This window comes from Mirounga angustirostris, unplaced genomic scaffold, assembly GCF_029215605.1.
Source record: "Mirounga angustirostris isolate CCGP_5_RB_7025 unplaced genomic scaffold, mMirAng1.0.hap1 SCAF_10, whole genome shotgun sequence".
In the NCBI taxonomy this organism is placed as follows: Eukaryota; Metazoa; Chordata; class Mammalia; order Carnivora; family Phocidae; genus Mirounga; species Mirounga angustirostris.
The window spans coordinates 122,214,544-122,237,777 of NW_026991718.1; the positions used below are offsets into that span (position 1 = coordinate 122,214,544).

General features: G+C 46.8%; 2 protein-coding genes, 1 long non-coding RNA gene and 1 other non-coding gene across 7 annotated transcripts in view; 3 read left to right on the plus strand and 1 right to left on the minus strand.

Moving 5' to 3' along the window:
• MYBL2 (MYB proto-oncogene like 2) overlaps positions 1–590 on the plus strand; it is a 34,431-nt gene extending 33,841 nt beyond the window's left edge. For all 3 annotated transcript variants that reach the window (XM_045885791.2, XM_064573205.1, XM_045885790.2), the window contains exon 14: positions 54–590. In XM_045885791.2, coding sequence (XP_045741747.1) covers positions 54–182 — 129 coding nt within the window. In that variant the 3' untranslated portion in view covers positions 183–590. The remainder of the gene's footprint in view (positions 1–53) is intronic.
• Positions 591–3,138: 2,548 nt separating this feature from the next.
• Positions 3,139–23,234, plus strand: part of LOC135361690 (uncharacterized) — a 120,695-nt gene continuing 100,599 nt past the window's right edge. For both annotated transcript variants that reach the window (XR_010405372.1, XR_010405373.1), the window contains exon 1: positions 3,139–3,499. This is a non-coding gene — a long non-coding RNA (uncharacterized LOC135361690). The remainder of the gene's footprint in view (positions 3,500–23,234) is intronic.
• Positions 11,007–11,120, plus strand: LOC123852213 (small nucleolar RNA SNORA28). Its single transcript, XR_006792821.1, has one exon. It is a non-coding gene; the product is annotated as a small nucleolar RNA SNORA28 (small nucleolar RNA).
• Positions 12,575–13,039, minus strand: GTSF1L (gametocyte specific factor 1 like). Its single transcript, XM_045883871.1, has 2 exons — positions 12,763–13,039; positions 12,575–12,687 (listed from the first exon to the last, which is right to left on the minus strand). The coding sequence occupies exons 1-2, from the start codon at positions 13,037–13,039 to the stop codon at positions 12,575–12,577; spliced, it is 390 nt and encodes a 129-aa protein (XP_045739827.1).

Below are 23,234 nucleotides of genomic sequence, written 5' to 3' on the forward strand. Positions count from 1 at the left end.
CACTGGGAGCGTGCTGCCTCTGCCTGGATGGTAACTCTCTTCCTTCCTCGCAGATGACCAGTGCCTGGAAAACAGTGGCCTGTGGGGGGACCAGGGACCAGCTCTTCATGCAAGAGAAAGCCCGGCAGCTCCTGGGCCGCTTGAAGCCCAGCCACACGTCTCGGACCCTCATCTTGTCCTGAGGGACTTGGTGGTCACGAGCTCATTCTTGTGTTTACAGGGGGCTGGGGGGACCGAGGTTGGTCTGTGAATCTGAGAAAAACGCTCAGATGACCACTTGCAGGGAGCCTTCTGCCACCAGCCCCTCCCCAGACTGCTCAGGTGGAGGCAGAGCAGGGCCACCCGCTGTCCTGTCTCCGAGTCCAGCAGTGGCTGTGGGCGGTTCCTGGTGCTAACAGAACAAAGTCCCACCCCTGGGCCTGCCTGGTCCTCTTCCCAGTGCCACAGGGAGTCCCATTAGCTCCTCCCAAGCCCTGGTCAGGTCTGGCCTCATCTCAGACCCCTGCTTAGAACAGGGGACGTGGCCAACGTGCTTCTTCCCTCAACCTGTTAGTACGTTTTCTTGAAAAATAAAATTCCCTTTTTCCTTATGCTGTTGTAGACTCCAGCTTTCTCCTGTCCCTGCTTGTGGTTTCTTGGTCACTGGGTTGGTTTCCTGGTGACTGTCTTTGGGGCCTTGAGGGATATGGAGACCTGGGCCCACCTCAGAGCACAGCCTTGTCTGCACAGCCCAGGTCTGGGGCTCTGGATGCCTTTCTCCCAAGGGGCCCAGTGTGCTGGGGGCAGTTTCATCTGCACCCAATGGCTGTCTCAAAGCTCTGAGGATTCTTGGCTGTTAGCAGGGAGGGGAAGGTGCATCAGGACCCTGCTTGGCCTTGCCATGGATGGCTGACCTGGCCTGCCATGAGCCTAGCCCCCAGGTGAGACTGGTAAACAAGGAGTGGCCAGCAGCTGGGCAGAACTTCCTGGCCATAGTGGCCTCAACTTGCCAAGGCCATGGCAGCAGTCGGGGCCTGCGCTGTGGTCCACCCTGATCATGGTGCAGTGGGCCGACGGGCACTTAGCTGGAAGCTGGGGATTGAAGAAGGGTGGGTGCCAGGTTTGAGAAGGTCTGGACTAGGGAGTGAGGTGTTAAGCAGTGGGGTTCATGGGATTTGGCATGTGGCCATGCCTGGGGGCTGAGGTCTCAGTTCACCACAGGATGGGTACCTGCTTGGGACCCATCTCTAGACTCTTGCTTCAGTGCCTCTGGTTCCCAAGGGAGGCTTGGGGACAGATCCTCTTGCTGGGGGCCCCTCCTCTAAAGAGGACTGGGAAGTAGGACACCAGGGTTGAAGTCTGACTGACACACCCCTGCCCTGCTGAAGTCGCACATGGGGTCCTGTCAGCATGGCAGAGCCCTCCCCAGGTGGCCCTCAACCCAGTCACACACAGTTGTGCTCAATTTGAGCCTGGTTGAGTCCTGGTTCAGTCCTGGTTCCTGCTTCAGAGCCAAGGCCTGGGAATGAGACTAGGGCTCCTTCCTGCAGCTCTTGCAGCTGAGCTGGATACTCGTCAGTTCCATGGCTGGGCCACACCTGCCACGTGGCCTTGTGCCTTTGCTGATTTCCTGGCCTGGACTCCTGTCCTCTGTCCCCCACCCCCAACTCTCCCTTGATGACTGCAGAGCCCAGGCTCCATCACTGACTGTTCCTGCAGGGCTGTCAGCATTGATGGGTGACTCCAGTGAGGGTGGGGCCAGGGGATCTTCATCTCCAGGGTTCACAGGCAACTCAGTCTGTAAACACCTACATTAAAGTCAGATGCAGCAAGCCTCTGGGACAACCTGCCCTCCAGTCCTCCCACCCTGGAGTTGGTCATAGGCTCCCAGAGGTGATTCCTAGGCAGGTGGTCAGTGGTTGCACCTCAGTGAGTTGGCCTACAACCCACCAGGGGCTTTCCACCAGTGCCTGCTCCTGGCTGCCTCTTCCACCGACGCCCAGGGCTTGCCCTGAAGCTCTTTCCTGTCCTCTGAGGGAGGCAGCCCTGCTAACTGCAAACCCGTTAACTTGGCACCTCCCGTGAACTCTGCACTGGAACTGTTCTCTGCTTCGTGCATTAAATGAACAGGCATCAAGGGTCCCCCTGTGCCTGGCGTGGTTCTGGTGCTGAGGATACAAGAATTAACCCAAGACTCTCCCAAACAACCTTATTCTCAGAGGGCTTAGATTCTGGAGAGTACCGACAAGCTATAAGCCAACATCTATACACAACATGCCAGAGGTTAAGAGGGGCTTTGAAGGGCGCCTGGGTGGCTCAGTCGGTTAAGCGACTGCCTTCGGCTCAGGTCATGATCCTGGAGTCCCAGGATCGAGTCCCGCATGGGGCTCCCTGCTCAGCGGGGAGTCTGCTTCTCCCTCTGACCCTCCCCCCTCTCATGTGTGCTCTCTCTCTCTCTCTCAAATAAATGAATAAAATCTTAAAAAAAAAAAAAAAAAGGACTTTGAAGAAAGAAAGCAGAGGAATAATGAATGGCATGGGGGCCAGGCCGCGTGCTAAGAGGAAGGAAGGGGAGGCGTGAGGGAGAAGGCTGGCCGCAGCCCCTGGCCACCATGGGGACCCGGAGGGAGAGCCCACAGGGGCGGGCGGGGGCGACTGGTTGCCAGAGTCGGTGCTGACAGCCCCTCTGTGGTTTGACTGGGAGTGTGGGGGCACACAGTGCTCCAGTGGGCTCTGCAGCCCGTGGCTGCCCTGGAGAAATGGGGTCACATCCGGGTTGATCCCGGGCCCAGTGTTTCCTAGGCCAGTGTGACAAGCAGGAAGGAGGTAAGCGCTGAGGTGCCGAGCACCCCAGGTCAGGGAGGGAGTATGTGAGACGATAGTAGGAGGGAAGGGTGGGGTTCAGTTAGGATGGCAAAGTTGAGTGTTTTGACAAGATCCAGACGCTGGCTCGGCATCTGCTGGCTAATACGGCCTGGAAGTGAAGGAGAGAGGGTCAGAGGCACAGAGTCTGTGGAAGAGGATTCCAGTAATGGCCCCTAGAGAACAGCTGCCCCGGAAGCCACGCCCACGCGGCTCACGTGACTTGCTTTGCCCAATGGGAATCCCCTAATTGCCCCGTGAGGGATTGTGGGAGAGTCTGCTGAGAGAGGTGGGAACGGTGGTTCGCAGGTTTAGCAGAGTCCGGTCGCGTCAGCCAGGCGGTCCTAAGCCGTCCAGCCTCACCTGATCTGGCCCGGTCCAGAAGAACCGCCCGACCGAGCCCGGACTCATGAGCAGCAGGAACTCGGTACTGTTTTAAGTCCCACGCTGTCACAGGGAACCGGGGCGTGTGGAGACTTGTATGGTCAGGACACTTTGGCCCGGCGTGCTGGCCCTCACGGAGCGGGAGGCGGCGGCCGAAGGTTCAAGCCGGACCCGCACGAGGGTGGAGGAGCAGGGCTGCTCAGGCTTGGCCGTGAGCAGCCCACGTCCCAGTCACGAAGAATTCCGAATGGGACACCGGTGTTCTCAACTCGAGGTTGTTGCTGGGGGTCGGAAGCAGGCCAGGTCCCCCGGGGAGGAGTGGGGCGGGTGGACATCGTGTGAAGCTGTGGGGACGTAGGTTTAGGTACAGGGCGTCTGTGTGATGTTTGAGATACGTAGTACTTTTATTTGCATTTTATATCTCCCCTTTAATAAAGGGCATTGTCTTCTAAGATGCTTTTAATACATTTTGCCTCTTTTTAAATTAAATTTATTTTTATTTTAAAGATTTTGTTTATTTGACAGAGAGAGCGCACATGCGGGGGAGAGGGAGAAGCAGGCTCCCCGCTGAGTAGGGAGCCCAATGCGGGACTTGATCCCAGGACCCCGGGATCATGACCTGAGCGGAAGGCAGATGCTTAACGACTGAGCCACCCAGGCGCTCTTCTTTTTTAATTTTAAAAGCCTCCCATGAAATACAAGTGATACAGAAGTGTATGAATTAAAATGCAGACGGCCCGTCTCATCCATCCACCCCCATTTTCCTCAGAGGTAACCACCACTAATGGTCTAATAAAGGGCTTCCCGAATTCTGCACATGAATCACATTAGGATCCTGTTAAAATGCAGACTTCGGTCCAGGAGGCTCTCAGGTGGTGCTTGAGGTGCTGCATTTCTAAGAAGTTTCCAGGTGATGCTGAATTGGGGACTGCAATTTGAGTAGCAGGGATTAATGGTACTAATCGTTCGATTAATCAACATCAATGAGATGTCTGGGGCCATTGCTGTCTTTTCTTTCCCGGGCTTCACAGCATTTCACAGCATTCACTCACTCCAAGACCTCAGTCTTGGCAGATTCAGGGCAGTTTGTGCCATGTGGTTTCTATGGTGATAGCCACCTGGGTCCCCTCCACCTGCCTGCGTTTCTCAGGCAATGGGACATCCACTTGGGAAAGGGCCTGTCTACTTGCAGTTAACACCTGTGTTACTGGCTTATTGTATGACTGCCGTTTGCATGTAACTTCCAAGAGAGCAGGGATGCTCCCTGCCATGTTCATGGCTTTATCCCCAGCACTCATCAGTGCCTGACACATACTCAACAAATACTTCTTGAATGGTGCTCAACAAATACTTCTTGAATGAATATGAAAATCAAGAGGGATCAGTGATGCTCTGGCCATTGTTGAGCATTCATGAGCTAAGGATCTCTTGTTGGACTACTCAAGGTGGAGTTGTCCTCTTTTTTTTAAAATTTTATTTATTTATTTTTTTGAGAGAGAGAGCAGGGGGGAGGGGTAGAGAGAGAGGGAAAAGCAGACTCCCTGCTGAGCAGGGGGCCCGATGTGGGACTCCATCCCAGGACCCTGAGATCATGACTTGAGCGGAAGGCAGACGCTTAACAGACTGAGCCACCCAGGCGCCCTGATCAAGGTGGAGTTGTCCTCTTGCCAAGACCAAAAGAAGACCTGAATTTCTGCTGTGTGACGGTAGGGACTGACCAAAAAGCATCTGTGGTCCAAGAGTTGTGTGTGCATCTTGACAGACCACCCCTCCTTCCACTCCAGCCACCCAGACACAGCCCCTTCAAGAGCCCAGAGGCCCTTTCCAGAGTCATGCCCACCTCTTCCCAGATGCAGGCCTCCCTGTCCCAGGCTGGACTGTGTCCTCCATCAGTACTCAACCTGTGCTGGGGTGCCCAGAGATTAAAGTGACTCCAAAGGCCTGATTGACAGTCTCTGCTCCTGATAATCCCAGATCCCTTCTACATGCCAGACTCAGTTTTGTTCTGTTGTTTTGTTTTTTTTTTTTTAATTGTGGTTAAATACATAACAAAGTTTACCATCTTGACCTTTTCTAAGTGTACAACTCAGCCATGTTAACTCCATGCACGTTGTCATGCAACAGATCTGTAGAATTTTTTCAGCTTCCAAAATTGAAACTGCACTCATTAAACAACTCATTTCCCCCTCCCCCACTCTCTGGAAACTGCCATTCTACCTTCTATTTCTATGAATTTGACTACTCTGAGTATCTTGTATAAAGTGGAATCGTACAGTATTGTCGTTTTGTGGCAGCTGATTTAACTTAGCATAATATCCTCAAGGTCCATCCCTGCTGTAGCTTGGGTCAGAATTTCCTTCCATTTTTAGGGCCGAATAATATTCCACTGCACGTAGAGACCACGTTTTAGTTACGCATTCATCTTTCTGTGAACGGACACTAGGGTTGCTTCCATCTCTTGTCTGTTGCGAATAATGCTGCTATCAACATGGGTGAGCACGTATCTCAAGATCCTACTTTCAATCCTTTCGGCTGTATACCCAGAAGTGGGATTGATGGGTCATATGGTAATCCTATTTTTAAATTTAGTTGTTTTTATTTCTTTTCAATTAGGTTTCTGGTATTTCTAAGAAAAGCTGTGCGCTGGGCCACGAAAGCTTTTGCAGTGATGGTGTGACTCTGTCACCACCTGGTGGCCATTGGTGTGTTTGCAGCAACAGATAAAGGTGGCCATAGCAGTTTCTTGTAGGCCTTGGAAACGTCCTTGAGGCATTTTTCTGCTCAGGCCTTCTCTTCAGCATCCTCATCAAGCAGATGTCTGGGCTTTGCTTGAACACCTCCACTGATCGGTAGAGGTGACTTTATTACTCAGTAGCCAGCTCCATTGTTGGACAGCAATTGTGAAGAAAAAGATTCTTTATTCAGAGAAAAAAATCATCCCCTCTTTGTAATATCAAAGTACGAATGACTAGGGTACATGGGAAGTTGGTCTGTGGAGCAATCAGCGTGCCAGGACAGGTCGTCGATAGGCCAGAATTACCTGGGGAGTCTGGCCCTAGCATGAATCAAATCTATCCTGTTCACATAGATCACCGAGTCTCTGATTTAGTAATGATAGTAATTCAACCCTAAGATGGGTGTTATGTTTCCACCTTTGGCCATGTGTGTTTTAAAGTAATTAAAGCTGAGTTTTGATATGAATTAAGAATCAGACTTTTCACTGATGTAGACTGGTGGTCTCAGCTGGTCAGGATGAAGGTGTTTTACCTGTATGTTAACTAGGGCTGCCCTGTAGGTATCTAGGTTAAAGTATGCATCAAATGGGACCATCTGACAAGGACAGGTGTAAAGCCTGAGTCACAAATGCCCTTCAGAAAGGCATAATTGAGACTATGTCTCTCCCCTTTCTGGGAGAGTCCCTGCACCCTGCCCAGAGAGCAGCCCAGCCTGGTATCCAGGAGGTGCTCAGTAAATGTCTCATTCTGCCATGAAGGGATGTGGCAGTGAGAAAAGCCTTGGGCAGCTTGGACCAGAGGGGTGGGGGAAGCTTTATCACTTTTTTTTGGTGTTGATGTCTATCTTAATTGTGTTCCCTGTGGTTAGGGAACATAGTCTGTGTGGTTTCATATCTTTGAAATTTGTCAAAACTTGCTTTATGGTCAAGCATATGATCAATTTTATAATTCTTCATGCATCTGAAAAGAATGTATAGTCTGTAGGCATTGGGGGCAGTGTCCCATTTTTGTCATATGCTAGTCCTGTTGTCTAAATATCCAATATCCTGAGTTTTTTTTTTTTTTTTTTTAAGATTTTATTTGTTTGTCAGAGAGAGAGCGAGCTCAAGCAGGGGGAGCGACAGGCAGAGGGAGAAGCAGACTCCCTCCCGACTGAGCCACCGAGGTGTCCCTGTCCCGGTTTTTTGTCAGCTTTTTGTAAACCTAGATTAGTCAACCTCCAAATGACGCATGGTATGAATGTTGTCTCTAGCTGCTGAACATTGGGGTGATTTGTTACTCAGCATTATTGTGAAAACTAGCTGATACACAAGGTAGACTTGTGTTCACTCGAAAGCCCTGGAAAATGGATAGTGCCCCCTGGACTCACCTGGGTGGAGGAGGAACTTAGGAGACCTGGAGTTCTCAGAACTGGGCTGGAAATGAGTGCAATGAAGGGTTCTGGAATCCAGAGCCATGTGACTATGCCTGTGTCTTAATTATTCCCCAGGATATTGGGCTAGCTTTCTCAGGCTCTCTGACTTTGGATCAGATAGACCTGGATGTGAATCCCTGCCTAGCTGTTACTGGCTATGTCTCGTCCCTCCTCTGAGCCTTGGAGTTCTCATGATAAACTGGGGAGAATCTTTGGCCTGTCGGAGTTGTTGAAGGGGCTGGAAGGAACACTGGCACACACTTGCGGCTCAGGAAATAGGGCCCTTAAGATGTTACTACAAAATTCTTTGTCATCCCTTTCCTTTGCTCAAGAAAACCTGCAAAGGAGGAGTTTGTATGGAGTTCCATGCTTCAGTGGAGTGCTCCAAGGGGAGGTTACCAGGTAGGGCTTGGGGCAGGGCTTGAGCCAGTCTTGACTGGCAGGTTGCACTTTAGTGTGCCCTGTTCTGTGTCATCATCTGCTTCATAGTTATCAGCTGGGGGCGCGGTGTAGTACAGGAGAAGCAGCATAGGCGTTAGGCATGGGTTCAGTATTGTGTTTTTTTTTTAAAGATTTATTTTAGAGTGAGAGCGAGAGAAAGAGCTCATGTGTGCGAACAAGGGGGGGGAAGGGCAGAGGGAGAAGGAGAGAAGCAGACTCCCCTGCTGAGCGAGGAGCCTGACATGGGGCTTAATCTCACAATGCTGAGACCATGACCTGAGCTGAAATCAAGGGTGGGACGGACGCTTAAATGACTGAGGCACCGAGGTGCCCCAGTATAGCTTCAGGTTTTAAAGACTTTTCATAAAAGTTCAACATACAGAGAGCAAAATGCACAAATCCCAAGTGCATAGCTGGATGAATTTCCACAAAGTAAACACAGTCATGTAGCCAGCACCCACATCGAGAAATAGAACATGACCAACACCCCAGAAACCCCCTCCTCACCTCAAACACCATAGATTTGTGTTGCCTTTTTTAATTTTAGTTTTTATTTATTTTTAAAGATTTTGTTTTTAAGTAATCTCTACACCCAGTGTGGGTCTCAAACTTACAACCCCTAGATCAAGAGTCCCGTGCTCTACTGACCAAATCAGCCAGGCACCTATTTTGCCTTTTTTTAAAACAAAAAACAAAACGCTGTGTAAACTGAATTTCGTATTACATAAGATTTACCCATGTTGATCTGGGTAGTTACGATTTGTTTATCCTCGTGACTATATAGTATTCCATGATATGATTTTTGCAGAATTTACCCATTCTCCTAAAGGACATGGGGAAAGTTTCTGGATTGGCTATTATAAACAGAGCTGTTGTGAACAGCTTATCCTAATCTTTTGGTGAGCTCATGTACACATTTCTGGTTTAGACATATCTAGGAGTGGAATTGCTGGGGATGGGCTCAAATTCATTAGGCCACTTGCTACTTATGAGCTTTGTGAACCAAGGCATGTTATGTAGCTTCTCTGAGACTCATTTTTCATATCTGTGTATTGGAAATAAAAATAGTTGCCCCTCTCTGTTGTCACAGGTCTTTTTTATTTTATTTATTTATCTGAGAGAGAGCACGAGCCAGGGGTGGGGGGCAGAGGGAGAGGGAGAAACAGGCTCAGAAACAGGCTCCCTGGAGCCTGACACGGGGCTCCATCCCAGGATCCTGGGATCGTGACCTGAGCCGAAGGCAGACACTTAACTGACTGAGTCACCCAGGCACCCCTGTTGTCACAGGTCTTTTTTTTTTTTTAAGATTTTATTTATTTATTTATTTGACACAGAGAGAGAGAGAGAGAGAGCACAAGCAGGGGGAGCGGGAGAGGGAGAAGCAGGCTTCCCGCTGAGCAGGGAGCCCGATGCGGGACTTGATCCCAGGGCGCTGGGATCATGACCCAAGCTGAAGGCAGATACTTAACTGACTGAGCCACCCAGGTGCCCCTATTTAAAACTTTTTAATATGCATGTTTGTTACTGTTTCTGTCCTTCTGAATGATGCCCTTTCCTGGCCTATTTTCATTGAGTTTTGTTTTTCATTTTAAATGCAAAATTGATGATTTTCTTGGTTGATTAACTTTGTGTACATATTTTATAAATTCACTTACTCAGCATTGTTTCTCTTATCTCATTACATTTTCTTTTTGCTAAGTAATACCACCTCCATTTCTGCTACTAGTAGGTAGCATTAGTTGAGAGCTTCCTGTATGCTAGACACTGTCCTGATAATCTTACATGTGTTAAATCCCTTAATCCTACACATAGTCCTGGGAGTTTGTCATCCCTACCCTGTGGATGAGGAAACAGAATCACACGAAGGTTAGGTTATGCCTGAGATCTAGCATTGGGAAGAGTGGAGCTGGGCTTCAATCCTGGCTATTGTGTTGCTCTTTGCTTTGTGTGTGTTTAAATTTTTTGTTTTGAAATCATTTTAGGTTTACAGAAAACTTGCAAAGATAGTACAAAGAGTTCCCATATACTCCTCACCTGGCTTTCCCTAATGTTAACATCTTACAAAAGCATCATGCATTTAACAGAACTAAGAAGTTTATATTGGTACAATACTAGTAACTAAACTACAGACTTTATATGGATTCACCAGTTTTTCCATTCATGTCTTTTTCTTTTTTTTTTATTATTATGTTATGTTAATCCCCATACATTACATCATTAGTTTTTGATGTAGTGTTCCATGATTCATAGTTTGCGTATAACACCCAGTGCTCCATGCAGTACGTGCCTTCTTTAGTACCCATCACCAGGCTAACCCATCACTCATGTCTTTTTCCTGTTCCAGGATCCAATCTGGGATCCCACATTGCATTTAACGTATATACATGTATTTTAAAAAACCTTTTTAGTATGGAAGATTTCAAAGTTACATAAAAATGGAGAGAATAGTAAGATTTACCTATCACTCAGCTTCAACAATGATTAACTCATGACTAATGTTTAATTCATGTCCCAAACCAAATTACTTTTTTCTTTTTCCTGGTCCTGGTGGCCTATAGTTTATAGATGTGTGCCCTACAGATCACCTTCTTATTTCACCTGCTTCCTATATGTTCATGCACTTTATTAATCATGGAGTTTCTAAAGCCAACACCTAGAACAACTTCAACAACTTCCTCCTCCTCCTCTTCTTCTTCCCCCTCTTCCTCCACTTCTTCTTCCTCCACTTCCTCTTCCTCTTCCCCTTCCCCTTCCCCTTCAAAATCTTTATTTCACACTTTGTAGAAAGAATTGAAGGGCCCAGGAGTGGCAAAGTTATGATTACTTAAAAATAACTTAGTTAAGGGGCACCTGGGTGGCTCAGTCGTTAAGCGTCTGCCTTCGGCTCAGGTCATGATCCCAGGGTCCTGGGATCGAGCCCCACATTGGGCTCCCTGCTCAGCGGGAAGCCTGCTTCTCCCTCTCCCACTCCCCCTGCTTGTGTTCCCTCTCTCACTGTGTCTCTCTCTGTCAAATGAATAAATAAATTAAAAAAAAAAAAAACTAAAAAAAAAATAACTTAGTTAAGATTTCCTCCTGAAAAACTTTCAAAAGACTTTTAAGTCTTTTGCTGATTAAGAAAGTGTATTTTAATTCTTTGGCCAGGTAATATATTCACATATATTCACATGTAAAAGGTACTGAAGGGTTGCGAGCAACACTGTGGCAGATGGTTGAAATTGTCTGACACAATATGAGCAAGAAGGTCTAACCTATTCCGGTGTTTCCTCCTCTGTGAGACCAACTGTTAGATAGACTTAAAGTGTTCCAGCTGTTGGCTAAAGTGCGGTTGAGGTATGCCCTTGTTCAGGTTCATGAGGGAGGGAAGGATCATGAGTGCCAACCATCACCAACCACCTGGCCTTCTGAGGAATCACCACTTCATCTTAATCTTCCCCAACAGTTAATACCTCTGCTACTTAGGGACATTCCATTCTTAGCTTGAGTTTCTTACATATGAAATAACGACTGATGAATTTGGTTTGTGAATCCTCTTAGAATTCCAGGTAGCATTGTGTTGGTGTGTGGTTTTCTGAGGCGAGGGTTCCAAAGCAAAAGGGGGCAGGGTTTTCAATGTTCTTGAGAGACAGTGAGGTGTAACATAAACCATAGGATTAAACTTTTACTTCTTTTTTGTAGAAGTAGAAAAAATAAATTTTTTGTAGAAAAAATAAATAAAAGATACTAAAGGGTCTACAGTAAAGTCTGTCTCCCCCGACTTTCAGTCACCTAGTTCTCTTCCCTGGGGAGAGCTGATAAGTTTCTAGGGAAGAGACCAGCCAGCTTTTTCTGTAAGGGATCAGATAGGAGACATTGTAGGCCTTGTGGGCAGACACCTGTTCTAATATGTCCTTGAGAGAAATTTTATGCAGATACAAGCACATACATATACACGTTCTCTCCCATAGCTCTGCAAAAATGGTAGCATTAATATACAGCATATTCCAGGCTTTGCTTTTCTCAGTTAAACCAGGGGTTGGCAAACTATGCCCCATAGGCCACATCCAGCCTGTTAGCAGTTTCTGTAAATAGTTTTACTGGAACCTACATTCATTTGTCTACATACTGTCTGTGGCTGCTTGCATGCCACCAAGGCAGAGCTGAATAGTTGTGACAGAGAACATTTGGCTTGTGAAGCCTAAAATCTTTACTCTGTGGCCTTTTAGAGAAAAAGTTTGCTGGTGTCTGAGTTAAATACCGTGTTTTAGCCTTTCCAAGCTAGTCCAGAAAAAGCTTCCTCACCCTTCCTCATGGCATACTATGTCTTTGTATGGCTGCCCCATCATTCATTTAATCAAACCCTTCCCTAAGAGATATTTGGACCATTTCGGACTCTTTGGCCCTACTGCTACAAATAACGTGGCAGTGGATAACCTTGTACTTACCTCATTTTCCGCAAGTGTGAATATATTCACAGGATAAATTACTGGAAGTGGAATTGCCCCATCGAAGCAGAGCACACTGGTGATTTTTACAGCTAATGCCAAACTGCCCTCCACAGAGGTTTACCTTCCAACTTACATTCTCACCAGTGTTCTGAAAGTGCCTGTTTGCCCCATCTTTGCCAGCAGAATGTCCTGCCAGCCTTCAGATTTTTACCAACTGCTACGTGGAAAAAAAAGTAGCCTAGGGTGGTTTACTTTGCATGCTTTTATTTGGGTGAGTTGCATCTTCTTTCAGGTATTTAAGAGGCCAGCGGCTCCTTTCTGTTGCTGGTGGTTTACTCTCCTGGTCTGAGGGTCTTCTGGGGGGTGGTCAGGGATGGGGGGTGGGCCTCTCTCTCTGACTCTCTTGTGTCGCTTTCACAAACAAGCTTTTGGGGAATAAAAGTCTTAAGGACAAACATGGGATGGCAGTTAGTGCCATCGACATTCCAGACGTCAGAACTGGGGAGCCAGGGGGACCCTGGAGGGGCATTTCCATTCTGCTCTGAACTTGGAAGGCTAACTTTCAGGGGGTGCAAGCTGTCCTCCTCCTCCATTGTGCTTCTGTTGACGCAGGCAGCCTCGTGCTCCTCCAGCTTTTTGATGGGGACCACGTGGCAGGCGTTGTATTTGCAGCTGGCCATCTTTTTGGCCTTCTTGGGGTTCTTTCTCCTGCAGGATGCCAGGTGGTACTGAAATCTGCTGAGTGGGACTCGGTGGTGAGGGTTGTAAGGGCAAATTTCTAAGGCTTCTGGCTCCATGAGAAATTGTTCTTGAAGCAGAGTAGCTCACTTCCCAGAGTCAAAATGAAATGCCCCTGGTGGAAAAACCCTTTGGTAAGGAAGATGGAGCTGTCCTCTGCCCAGAGTTGGCCCTTAGAGCTCTGTCGGCCAAGTTCTTAACAACTCATGCTTCCTGTGCTCTGCGGACCAGGAGTGGTGGGTTAGGAAAAGGACGGGAGCTGTCAGGGGCAGCTGCACAGAGAGCCGAGTTACGAATGGCAGGTGAGACAGAAGAACCATATAAAGCACATGCAAGAGCCAGAAAACCACAGCTGTCCCACAGGAAGGTAAAGAAGGTACCTGCCAGCCCTCCTTGACTCTGAGAGGTATGCTGTGTGATGTCAAGGAGCAGTCATGAAAGGTCACAATGGGCAGCTTGAGTCATCAGCAAAAGGCTACTTGTGGTCCATCGCTTTCAAGGGGCGGGTGGCTTTGGGAAAAGCTGCCATTCAAAATTGTTGGTGGCATGTCTGTTGTCATTTAGCTGTTTTTAAGCTTATATGTTTAATATAATTCCCTATATATTTGCGGTTAAATCTACTATATTGTTTTGTGCTTCCTAATCGATTCTTTGGTTTATTTTTTCTCTTTTCTTTCCTAATTTTAAATAGACAGTTTAAAAAAAAAATCCCATTTCCCCTGTGATTTTGTAAGTTACACATTCTCTAATCATTTAGTGGTTACTCTACCAATTAAAACATTCATAAATAGCTTACCAATGTTTAAAGTTCTAATAGTTTCATCCTTTTTCCAAATAATACAGGACTTTTTCTACATTTACTTCCCTCTTAACTTAATATGTTATTATTTTAAGCCTAATTTTATTTATTTTTATCTTTTAAAAAGATATTATTGAGGCGCCTGGGTGGCTCAGTCATTAAGTGTCTGCCGTCTGCTCAGGTCATGATCTCAGGGTCCTGGGATTGAGCCCTGCATCGGGCTCCTTGCTCGGCGGGAAGCCTGCTTCTCCCTCTGCCCACTCCCCCTGCTTGTGTTCCCTCTCTCGCTGTGTCTCTCTGTCAAATAAATAAATAAAATCTTAAAAAAAAAGATATTTATTTGAGAGCAAGTGAGAGAGCAGGAGCTGGGGGGGGGGGGCAGAGGGAGAGGGAGAAGCAGGCCCCCCCTCCCCCCCTGCTGATCAGGGAGCCCAATGTGGGGCTTGATGTGGGGCTTGATCCCAGGATCCTGGGATCATGACCTGAGCCAAAGACAGACGCTTAACCCACTGAGCCACTCAGGCACCCCTTAAACCTAATTCTAAAAAGTTCCTAAGACAGCATTGCTATTGTCATTTGACATGGTCCAAGTTTGTGAATACCTGTTGTCACGTTGACTTCTCTCTGCTGCTTGTGTTTCAGACCTGCCACATGGGATTGCTATGTTTCCACTAGAAATTTACCTTTTAGAATGTTCTCATGATGAACCCTTTCAGTTTTGTTTATCTGAAAATGTTTTTATCTCATCCTCATTCTTGAAGGATGACTTAACGGTGTACTTGTACTATTTCCTTTCTTCCCACTGAAGCAGAGTTCGGTGTCTTCCAGCTCCCACTCTGCTTGAGAATTCAGAATTCCACCATCACCTAACTTCTTTTTAAGTTTTGTTTCTTTTCATATGTCTGTTTTAAAGAACTTTTCTTTATCTTTGTTTTTTTCTGTAGTTTCACAATGATGTTGACGTGTGGGTCTCCTTATTCTTTCTTTGTTTTTACTTTTAGATCTCTGGAATCTGGATTAGTGTCTTTCATTAGTTTTGGAAAATGTTCAGTCATTGTCTCTTCAAGTATGGCTTCTACCTTATTCTCATACTTCCACTGAAATGATACATGTCACTTCCACTGACATTTCATTGTCCAAAGTGAGTCTCAGGGCCACACCTAAGGTGCAGGGTCAAAGAGGCACAGTCCTATTGTGTAGCCAAAAGGAGGAGAATAGGAACTTTGTCAAAAGTCCTAAAAGGGGTACCTGGCTGCCTCAGTTGGTGGAATGTGGGACTCTTGATCTTGGGGTTGTAGGTTCGAGCCCTATGTTGGTGTACAGATTGCTTAAAATCTTTAAAAAAACGTCCTGTGTCTCCTTGTCACCAGTATTTGTTTCCCTTTCTCCACACATACCAGAACATACTCCCTCCCCCCTCCCCCCCCCCCCCCCCCCCCGGAAAGGGAGGAAAGAAAACCCAAAGTCCTAGCTTAGAGTGGGGAGATAAACAACTTGGTCAGTGCTCACTGGGGGGCTTCTTGCATTCTGGCAGGAACTTACTCTAGGATGGTGGGCATTCTAGTGCCTCCAACCAACCTGTTGCCGTGGGGAATGAAGTGCTCGTAGAGTCATGCTCACTGTACCCCCACTACTCCCCATCCCCCCAGGGATATTTCCTGGTGTACTTTGCTGAGAAAGTATCTTTGGTAAATTGTAACTTCCATACTATTTATGGGACAGAGTGCCTGTTTTCTGCAAGCCTGCAACCCAGTACTGGAGGAGGTATGACATTGGCCTGCTGGGAATTAACAGGTGGTTTGGCATCTGCTCTTCCATACCCCCAAAGCCTGGCACAGTGTGTGGGTGATGCTGACAGTGGTTTTTCGGTTCCTAGTCCCATAGCCTTTTTCATGCTCATGACCAAGGCTGACCCAGGCACTGAGTAATTCAGGCACGTGTAAGTGTGCAAATGGAGATGATGAAAGCACTTCACCCGTCATTGAAATTCACATAATAAGGAATAGGGCTTTAGCTCTTACAGCTTCTTTGTGGCCAACCGCCCATTAGTGTGGCAGGCCAACATTTAGTCCATTATGGAGAGAGGGAAGGCCGGGCTTGATAATGCTTCTAATGGATGTCTTGAATGGTCCTCAAGCCTGCAGCCTTCTCCCAGCTTCTGCTCTGAGCCTGGGACCTGACAGGTCGCTCACCATGGCAACTCAGAGGAGCGAGGGATGCAGACACACCTATCTGACTGGCACTTCTCAGGCCTGTCTGCACCTACCTGACTAATAATGCAAGTGAGGTCAGATTCTGCTCATTTCCCCCCCCGCCCCCCCCCCACTTAGCATCTTAAGAGATGCTGCTGACAGATGGTAATGCAGGCATGGAGAAGGTCACAGAGCATGCAGGAACAATGTTTTCTAAAAATGAATAATTGTGTATCTTGGCCAGCCAAGTCAGCAGTTGTTATTATGGGATGGGATAGAGCCATTAAAAGATTAGAGTCACAAACTTGGAGAGATATCTGACATCAAGACTGGCTTCTCTCTCAGGGTTGGCATCCCTTCTGGAATATCCCTGGAGGTTGGTCATATGATGACAGGGAGCTCCCTACTCCCTAGAGAGTTCTGCTGTAGATTTCTTACACTGAGCCAAGCTGACCTGCCTCCTCATACCCCTTAGCAGTCATTGTGACCTCTGTGTCTTCTGCTCTGGCACCATCCTCCAGGATATAGGGATATCCCAAACATGCAAAACTCCTGTCATGTGTATGTGGTGCTGGGGTGGGCGGTCCACTCTAATTCTGGCTCCCAGTGCCTCCCTGCATGTCCAGCAGACAGGCGTGGACAGCCTAGGTAAACACTTGAGCTCTGGCCTGGGCTTACCCCACGCTGCCCTTTGTGGGCTGCTCCTTGCTCAAGGCTGCCCCGGTCTCAGCCCGTTGGGCTCCTGCTAGCTCCTTTGATTTGAGGAGCTGATTTTGAAAACCCTCTGTGTCATGTGGTACAGTGCTGCTCAAACTGTAACATGCGTATGAATCACCTGGGATCTTATTAAGATGCCAGGCTGGGTGAAGTTTTGGTTATGTCTGTCAGGTTTATGGGGCATGGCTGCGCTAGATTTGTAAGAGGAGTTGGAACACATCTTATCTTTTTCTGCTTTCTGGGTAGTTAAACACCTAGGAACATTCTTGGAAAGTTTGAAAGAACTTGTCTACTAAACTCTCTGACTCACACCTTTTTGGGACATAGTTCTATGTCCGTGTTCAACTTGGTTCCATGGTTTTCTACTCCTCTTGGCAATTGTAATTTTTCTAGAAAAGCATGCTGTTATGGACTGAATTGTGTCCCCCCCGCCTCCAAATTCATATGTGGAAGCCCTAACTTCAATGTGATGGTATTTGGAGGGACCTTTAGGGAAGTAATTAAAGTTAAATGAAATCATAAGTGTGGGGCCCTCATCCAATAGGACTGGTGTCCTTATAAGAAGAGAATGAGACCCCAGAGATGTCTCTCCACAGGAGCACAGAGGAGAGGCCACGTGAGGACACAGCAAGAAGATGGCCATCTACAAGCCAGGAAGAGAGGTCCACCAGAAACCAATCCCGCCAGCACTTTGATCTTGAACTTCCAGCCTTCAGAATTGTGAGAAAATGAACTTTTGTAGTTTAAGCCACCCAATCTTTGGTATTTTGTTATGCAGCCTGAGCAGACTAATACACATGCATTCCCCATTGAACATTCTAGATAAACTAGCATACCGTGTGTACTTAATATTCTCTTATAATTTAAAAACTCTTCTCTGGTTAAATTTCCTTTACTTTTCTAATTTTTATTTATTTTTTTGTATTCTTTCTCTCACGCAGTTCCTGCTCCCTCCCTTTATTGGGCATTTATGAGTCTAGATATCTCACAGATCTTTACAAGGAGCTGAGTCTTAGATTGATCAGTTCTACTGATTTTTATGTTGTCTAGTTCATTAACTTTTACCTTGACTTTAGTTCTCTCCCTGAGTTTTTCTTGTTGCTTATTTTCTAGTTTCTTGAGTTGGATGCTTCATTTACTTTCAGTCTTCCTTGTTTTATAACAAAAACATTTAGAGCTACAGGCAGTGTCTGGTTACATTCCATGAGTTTTGCTATGCGGAGATCCAATTGTCGTTACATTTGAATGGCCTCTAATTGCAGTTTTGTTCCCTATCTTGACTTGAGTTATTTAGGAATAAATTTTCAAGTGATTTAATTTCTTTCATTTATCCTTTTATGTTTAATTTCTGTTTTTGCTGCATTGTGGTCAGATAATGTGACCAAGAGGTTTTCCTTGTGGCCTAGAATGTCATCAGTTTCAGTCACTTCCTTGCAGATGTTTGAATTAAGTGTCTTTTCTGTTTGTGTGTATTTATTAAATGAAGCTGGAACATGAGTCCTTCACATCACTCAGGGAACTGGCATATTGTATCCCTCTCCTGGGGAGTCAGTGTCCATCAACACGATCCAGGAAATCCTCAGGGAAATAGCCTGTGTACCTTCACTTAGCTCAGTGTTTCCAAGCCTCTGTTTCTCTTAATGCCTCTTACCATCTGGAGCAGCCAGTTTTCCACATTTCAGAGAATGAACACATTTCAGAGAATGAACACATTTCAGAGAATTCTGTTTTAAGGCTTACTCTTATTTCTTGAGGGACAACTATTTATGAAAGGTCATAAGTACTCATTCATTCCTCAGGCCCCTCCCTTTGGACCTCTGAGCCCATCATGAGTCCTGAGTGGCTTCTCTGTTCATTTTTACAGAAGGAGGCACTGCAGGGGGCTGGGGGGATGCCTGTGTGTCTCTGTAGGGCGCTGTATCAGTTTCAGTGCAGGTAGGATTTGCTGTCCTTTTGCTTTGTTATCTTGGAGGCCCCATTATCTGCAGCACCCAGTGAAGGAGTGAAGCTACATGGCAGTGACTTCACTGCTGTGCTTAAGGTTTCTCTGTTTGCCCTGGCGGCCCAAAGTCAGCTGGGCCCCCCTTCTGCATCTGCCCATAAGAACAACCCATATCTCATGCTAACAACAGTGCTGGGGGTATGAAGTGGGGCTATAGCCTGCAGTGCCATGAGCTAGCCCTCCTGTACCTCTTCAGAGGTAACATCAGTACCAAGTGTTGGTCCCCTACAGCTTCCCTGTAGCGTTAGCTTCCCTACTCCTTACTGCTTTGAGCTTGCCATTTCATGGAGTCTTGCTGGGGATGTGGCTCTGTGTTCACTTGGGTTCTCCTAGAAGCAGAGCCTGAGGCAAGGATTCAGATGCAAGTAGTTTCTTCAGGAAGTGCAGGTAAGCCTGTAGAGAGCAGGGAAGTGAGATACATGTCTGTATGCAAGTACGGATATTTAAAAAGAATAAGACGAACACTGTAATGGTATATCTTCTATACTTGCTAAAGCTTTCAATGCACATATTTTTCCATATTAAGAAAAACCAAAAATTATATTTAGAAAAACATATGGAAACCAGTAAAGACTTACAAAGGTTAAGGTATGTGTGGTTAATCTAGCTACCTCAGTGGGCATCTGGAAGCCTTTGGGGAAATAATGGGGAAAAAGCCACACAACTCAGAATGGCCCTACCCAAGGGGTCAGGGAACTGGAGCATGTTTACACCAACTTCCAAGAGACTCATCTTGGAGGGATATTTCAGGAGGTTTGTGAGTTCCTTGGCACTTCTAATCTGCCTAGTGTGGGCAGTTCTGGAACCATGAACAGATGTGGAGACTGGAGGTTAGCCAGAACGCACTGGAAGTTCCCAAGGATATGGGTGGGGCACTGACTGCTTCTGCCCCAGGGTCCCATTAGCTTACTCACAGATCTGTTTCTTCTTACTTGGTACTTAGGCACAGCCAGTCCAACAAATGTTTAGCAACCAGTTCTTAACAACAAAAATTCCCTGATTTGTAGCATCTGCCAGTTTCCATGGTATAAACAATCCCACTGTGGCCAGTTTTGAGGTTTTACAAAGAGCTGGCAAAATCCACCTCTCTCCCAGCACACGCCTTGTCAGTCCTTCGCCGGTTGGGCTGTCCTAGCATTGTCTCACGTGAAGGTTTCTAGCGTGTGGTCTGAGTTCCTCTGAGGTCTACATACTAATACAGACTTTTCTGTGGTTTTTTTTGACCATTTCAGCTGGCATCTTGGCAAAAAGCAGTTAAGTGTATACCACTGTCAGTCGTCTGGAAGTCCTTTCACTTTTAACCTTTATTGGCATTTCACTGCATGTGGGCTTTTCGTAAACAGCATTTATGTGAGTACGGGGAGGGAAAGCTGCTGCCCTTTGCTTGCTCTGACATCTCCCCGGGAGGAGCTGCTGACCGCATCGGCTAGATTGAGAAATCCACTTTTACTTATCTTCCACATCCCCCATCGTGTGACAGGGTAGGGGTTGTGTGCCATCTTCCCCTTCCTTGGCTCTCATTTTCTGATTTACCTGCTACAGTGTGCTGGGTTGTGACGTAAAATACAGGACGCCCAGTTAAACTTGAATTTCAGATAAACAGAGACCCTTTATTAATGCAAGAATGTCTTTATTGCATGGGACATATTTGTGCTAAAAAATTACTTGGTGTTTATCTGCAATTCACAGTTAAATGGACATCCTGTATTTTTACTTGCTGTATCTGGCAACCTGGATACTGGGGACTTTGTTCTGGTGTCCCCTAGAACAGCTGGATTTGGGTTTTCATGGAGCCTCTGGTGAGGGCTTGAGTCCAATCATAGTAATGTGGAAACTTGTTTTCCATTTTCTTTTGTTTTTGGAGAGTCTGTCCTTGGGCACTTTATAAGGAAGGTGGGTGGCAGGGCAAGATTTGGTGTTCCTGGGTCTTCTAGCACACTACTATGAAATATCAGGAAAACCTCATTTTTTGGTTAAGGATTTGGATTTTGGTTTTGGATTCATCCTGAGTCTTGAATTTAATCTGTGTGCATTTATTGTGGCACCTGTTATGTTTGGTCTTCCTTTTTTTTTTTTGAGAGAGAGAACCTGTGAGAGGGGGCATGGGGAAGGGCAGAGGGAAAGGAAGAGAGAATGTCTTAAGCAGGTTCCACACCCAATGGGAGCCCCATGCGGGGCTCGATCCCATAACCCTGAGATTATGACCTGCGCTGAAATCAAGAGTTGAACGGTTAACCAACTGAGCCACCCAGGCGCCCCCTTTAATTTTTTCTTTAAATGTATGTATGCAAAATAACTTCTTTAAAAAGGGCAACTCCTGTGGCGCCCCCCGCCCAGCTCTCTCTCTCTCTTAAAAAGAAATTATAAAGAAAAAATTAAGTAAAAGCAGTCAAGTAGGAGATGTGCAAAATGCTGAAGAGATGTTACCCAAAGAACTGACATTTGGGAAACACGATGTTTCATTTACGAAGAGAAAAATTAGTCCTGGAGAGGTGTTTGAGAGTCAAGGACTGGCTGCAGGTGCTGTGTCCCTGGGCAGGGCTGGGCGGAAGACATCAGTGGCCCCGGGGCGCACTAGCGGCCCGAGTCCTCTGGGAAGCCCAGCGGCTGCAGCGCCACCACGACCGCCAGAGGGCAGCACGGCCCCAGCTTCTGCGGCAGCTTCTCCAGCAAGCAGGCAGCCTTGCAGGCTGAGGGCTTGACGGCTCCCCCTCCTCCCAAATGCCGGGTCTTCTGGATTCACCTTAGTCTACGGATCCTCAAACCGAGGTATGGGACACGCTCCCTTCAAAAGTAAAATTGCTACCAGATTTGGGGGCCCTTCTGGACCCATGAATCAGTATCTCTCAAGCTCCAGGTGTGTGGGATGAGGGTGTCAGGGTTCAGACAGCAAGGTTAGGAGGCCTGGAGAGTTTTGAGAACTTTTGTTCTAGGGAAGTGGGCCCTGTCTTCCAGGGTCAGAGTTTGGGGGTGTGGTGTGTGTGTGTGTGTGGTGTGTCATGGGGGAGCATAAGATTATCATACAGAATAAGGATGGAGGGTAGGTGGGCTTGGCTTGCATTTTAGCCTCATCACTTACCTGGATGGGTGACAAGGTTTTGGATTTTGTTTTGTTTTGTTTTTCTTAGGTTTGTTTAGCATTTCTCAACCATCCATTGTTCATCATTCTTCTAGTATAGTAACTAAACTCCTATTTTGTTTGCTTTCTAGGTGTGGGGATACAGAGGTAGACAAGACAGACACTATCCTCGCCTTTCTGGAGTTCATGCTTTTGTGGGGGAGTCAGATAATAGTAAATAATCCCACAAATATGAAATTACAAATTGTAATAGCTGCTTTGAAAGAAGAGGAGTTTGGGTGTTATGTGAGTAAAGAACTACAGGAATACACGGGAGGGTGTGAGGGATTCTTCCCTTAGGAAATTATGTTTGAATTGAGATCTGAAGGGTGAGTAGGAGTTAACAAAATGAAGAGTCAGGGGGAAGAGTGTTTCAGGTGGGAGACTCTGCATATGCAAAGGGTCTGAGGTGAGAACCAGCTCACTGCCTTTGAGGAACTTAAGAACTTGGCGTGGCTGGAGTGCAGGGAGAAGAAGGGAGAGTGGCTGGATGTGGGGTTTGGGCAGTAGACAGTATCCTCAGGTTCTCAGATTTCTCATCTTCAAAATGGGGCAGTAAAGTTTATCTTGCAAAGATGATTAAGTATAATGATGAGTACAAAACATCTAGTCTAGTGCCCAGTACACAAATGGTGTCAGATGTGAATGAGTGTGGGGAGAGGGAGCCTGGGTGGGGGGTATAGCCTGGTTAAAGAGTAAGCCGTGGGGAAGTACCGGGCAGGTGCAGGGACCAGAGCTGTCTCAGTTAACTGCAGGGACCAACTGAGAAGCGTATTTTAACCATGGTGAAAATTACTGTTGGCGTCACTCTCGTTAAAAACAAAGTGAAATTGGAGAACATACTGTTGTCTTTAACTAAGCCAAGATGACTAATTATTAGACTCATTTTCTAAAGGTTACCATATACAGACATGATTAGCTGGAGAGAGGACAGTTTGGAAACTGGATTCATTCTGAAACCCCGTAGATGGGACTCGTGTGAGGTTTCTGTGCATAATGACTGTGAACATTCAGTTTAACTCAGCTGTCACCACAGGTGTGATACAAAACAAAATGTTTTGCAGGAGCCCTAAAGAGCACCTTGGGGCAGCTCAGTGCAGTGCCTGGGGGGATCTCTGCCAAATTGTAAAGGGTAGGAAAGTGGGAGCTTGTGTTGGGTCTAGAGGGACCCTGAGCCCTAGCTATGGTTTTGACACTCGATGACCACGTGGTCTTGGCTAACTTCCTCCTTTTTTGGGGGCTTAGTGTCCCCATCTGGAAAAAGAAGGGCCAGATCAGATGATTGTTAAGGGCCTTTCCAGTTTGCTGCTGTATAATATTTACTGATGGTGTGATCATGGAACTTTGCTCTGGGACCTTGCTCTGCTCACTGTTACATCCTTAGGGCAAGACCAGTGCCTGGGCCCTGATAGGACATCAGTAATAT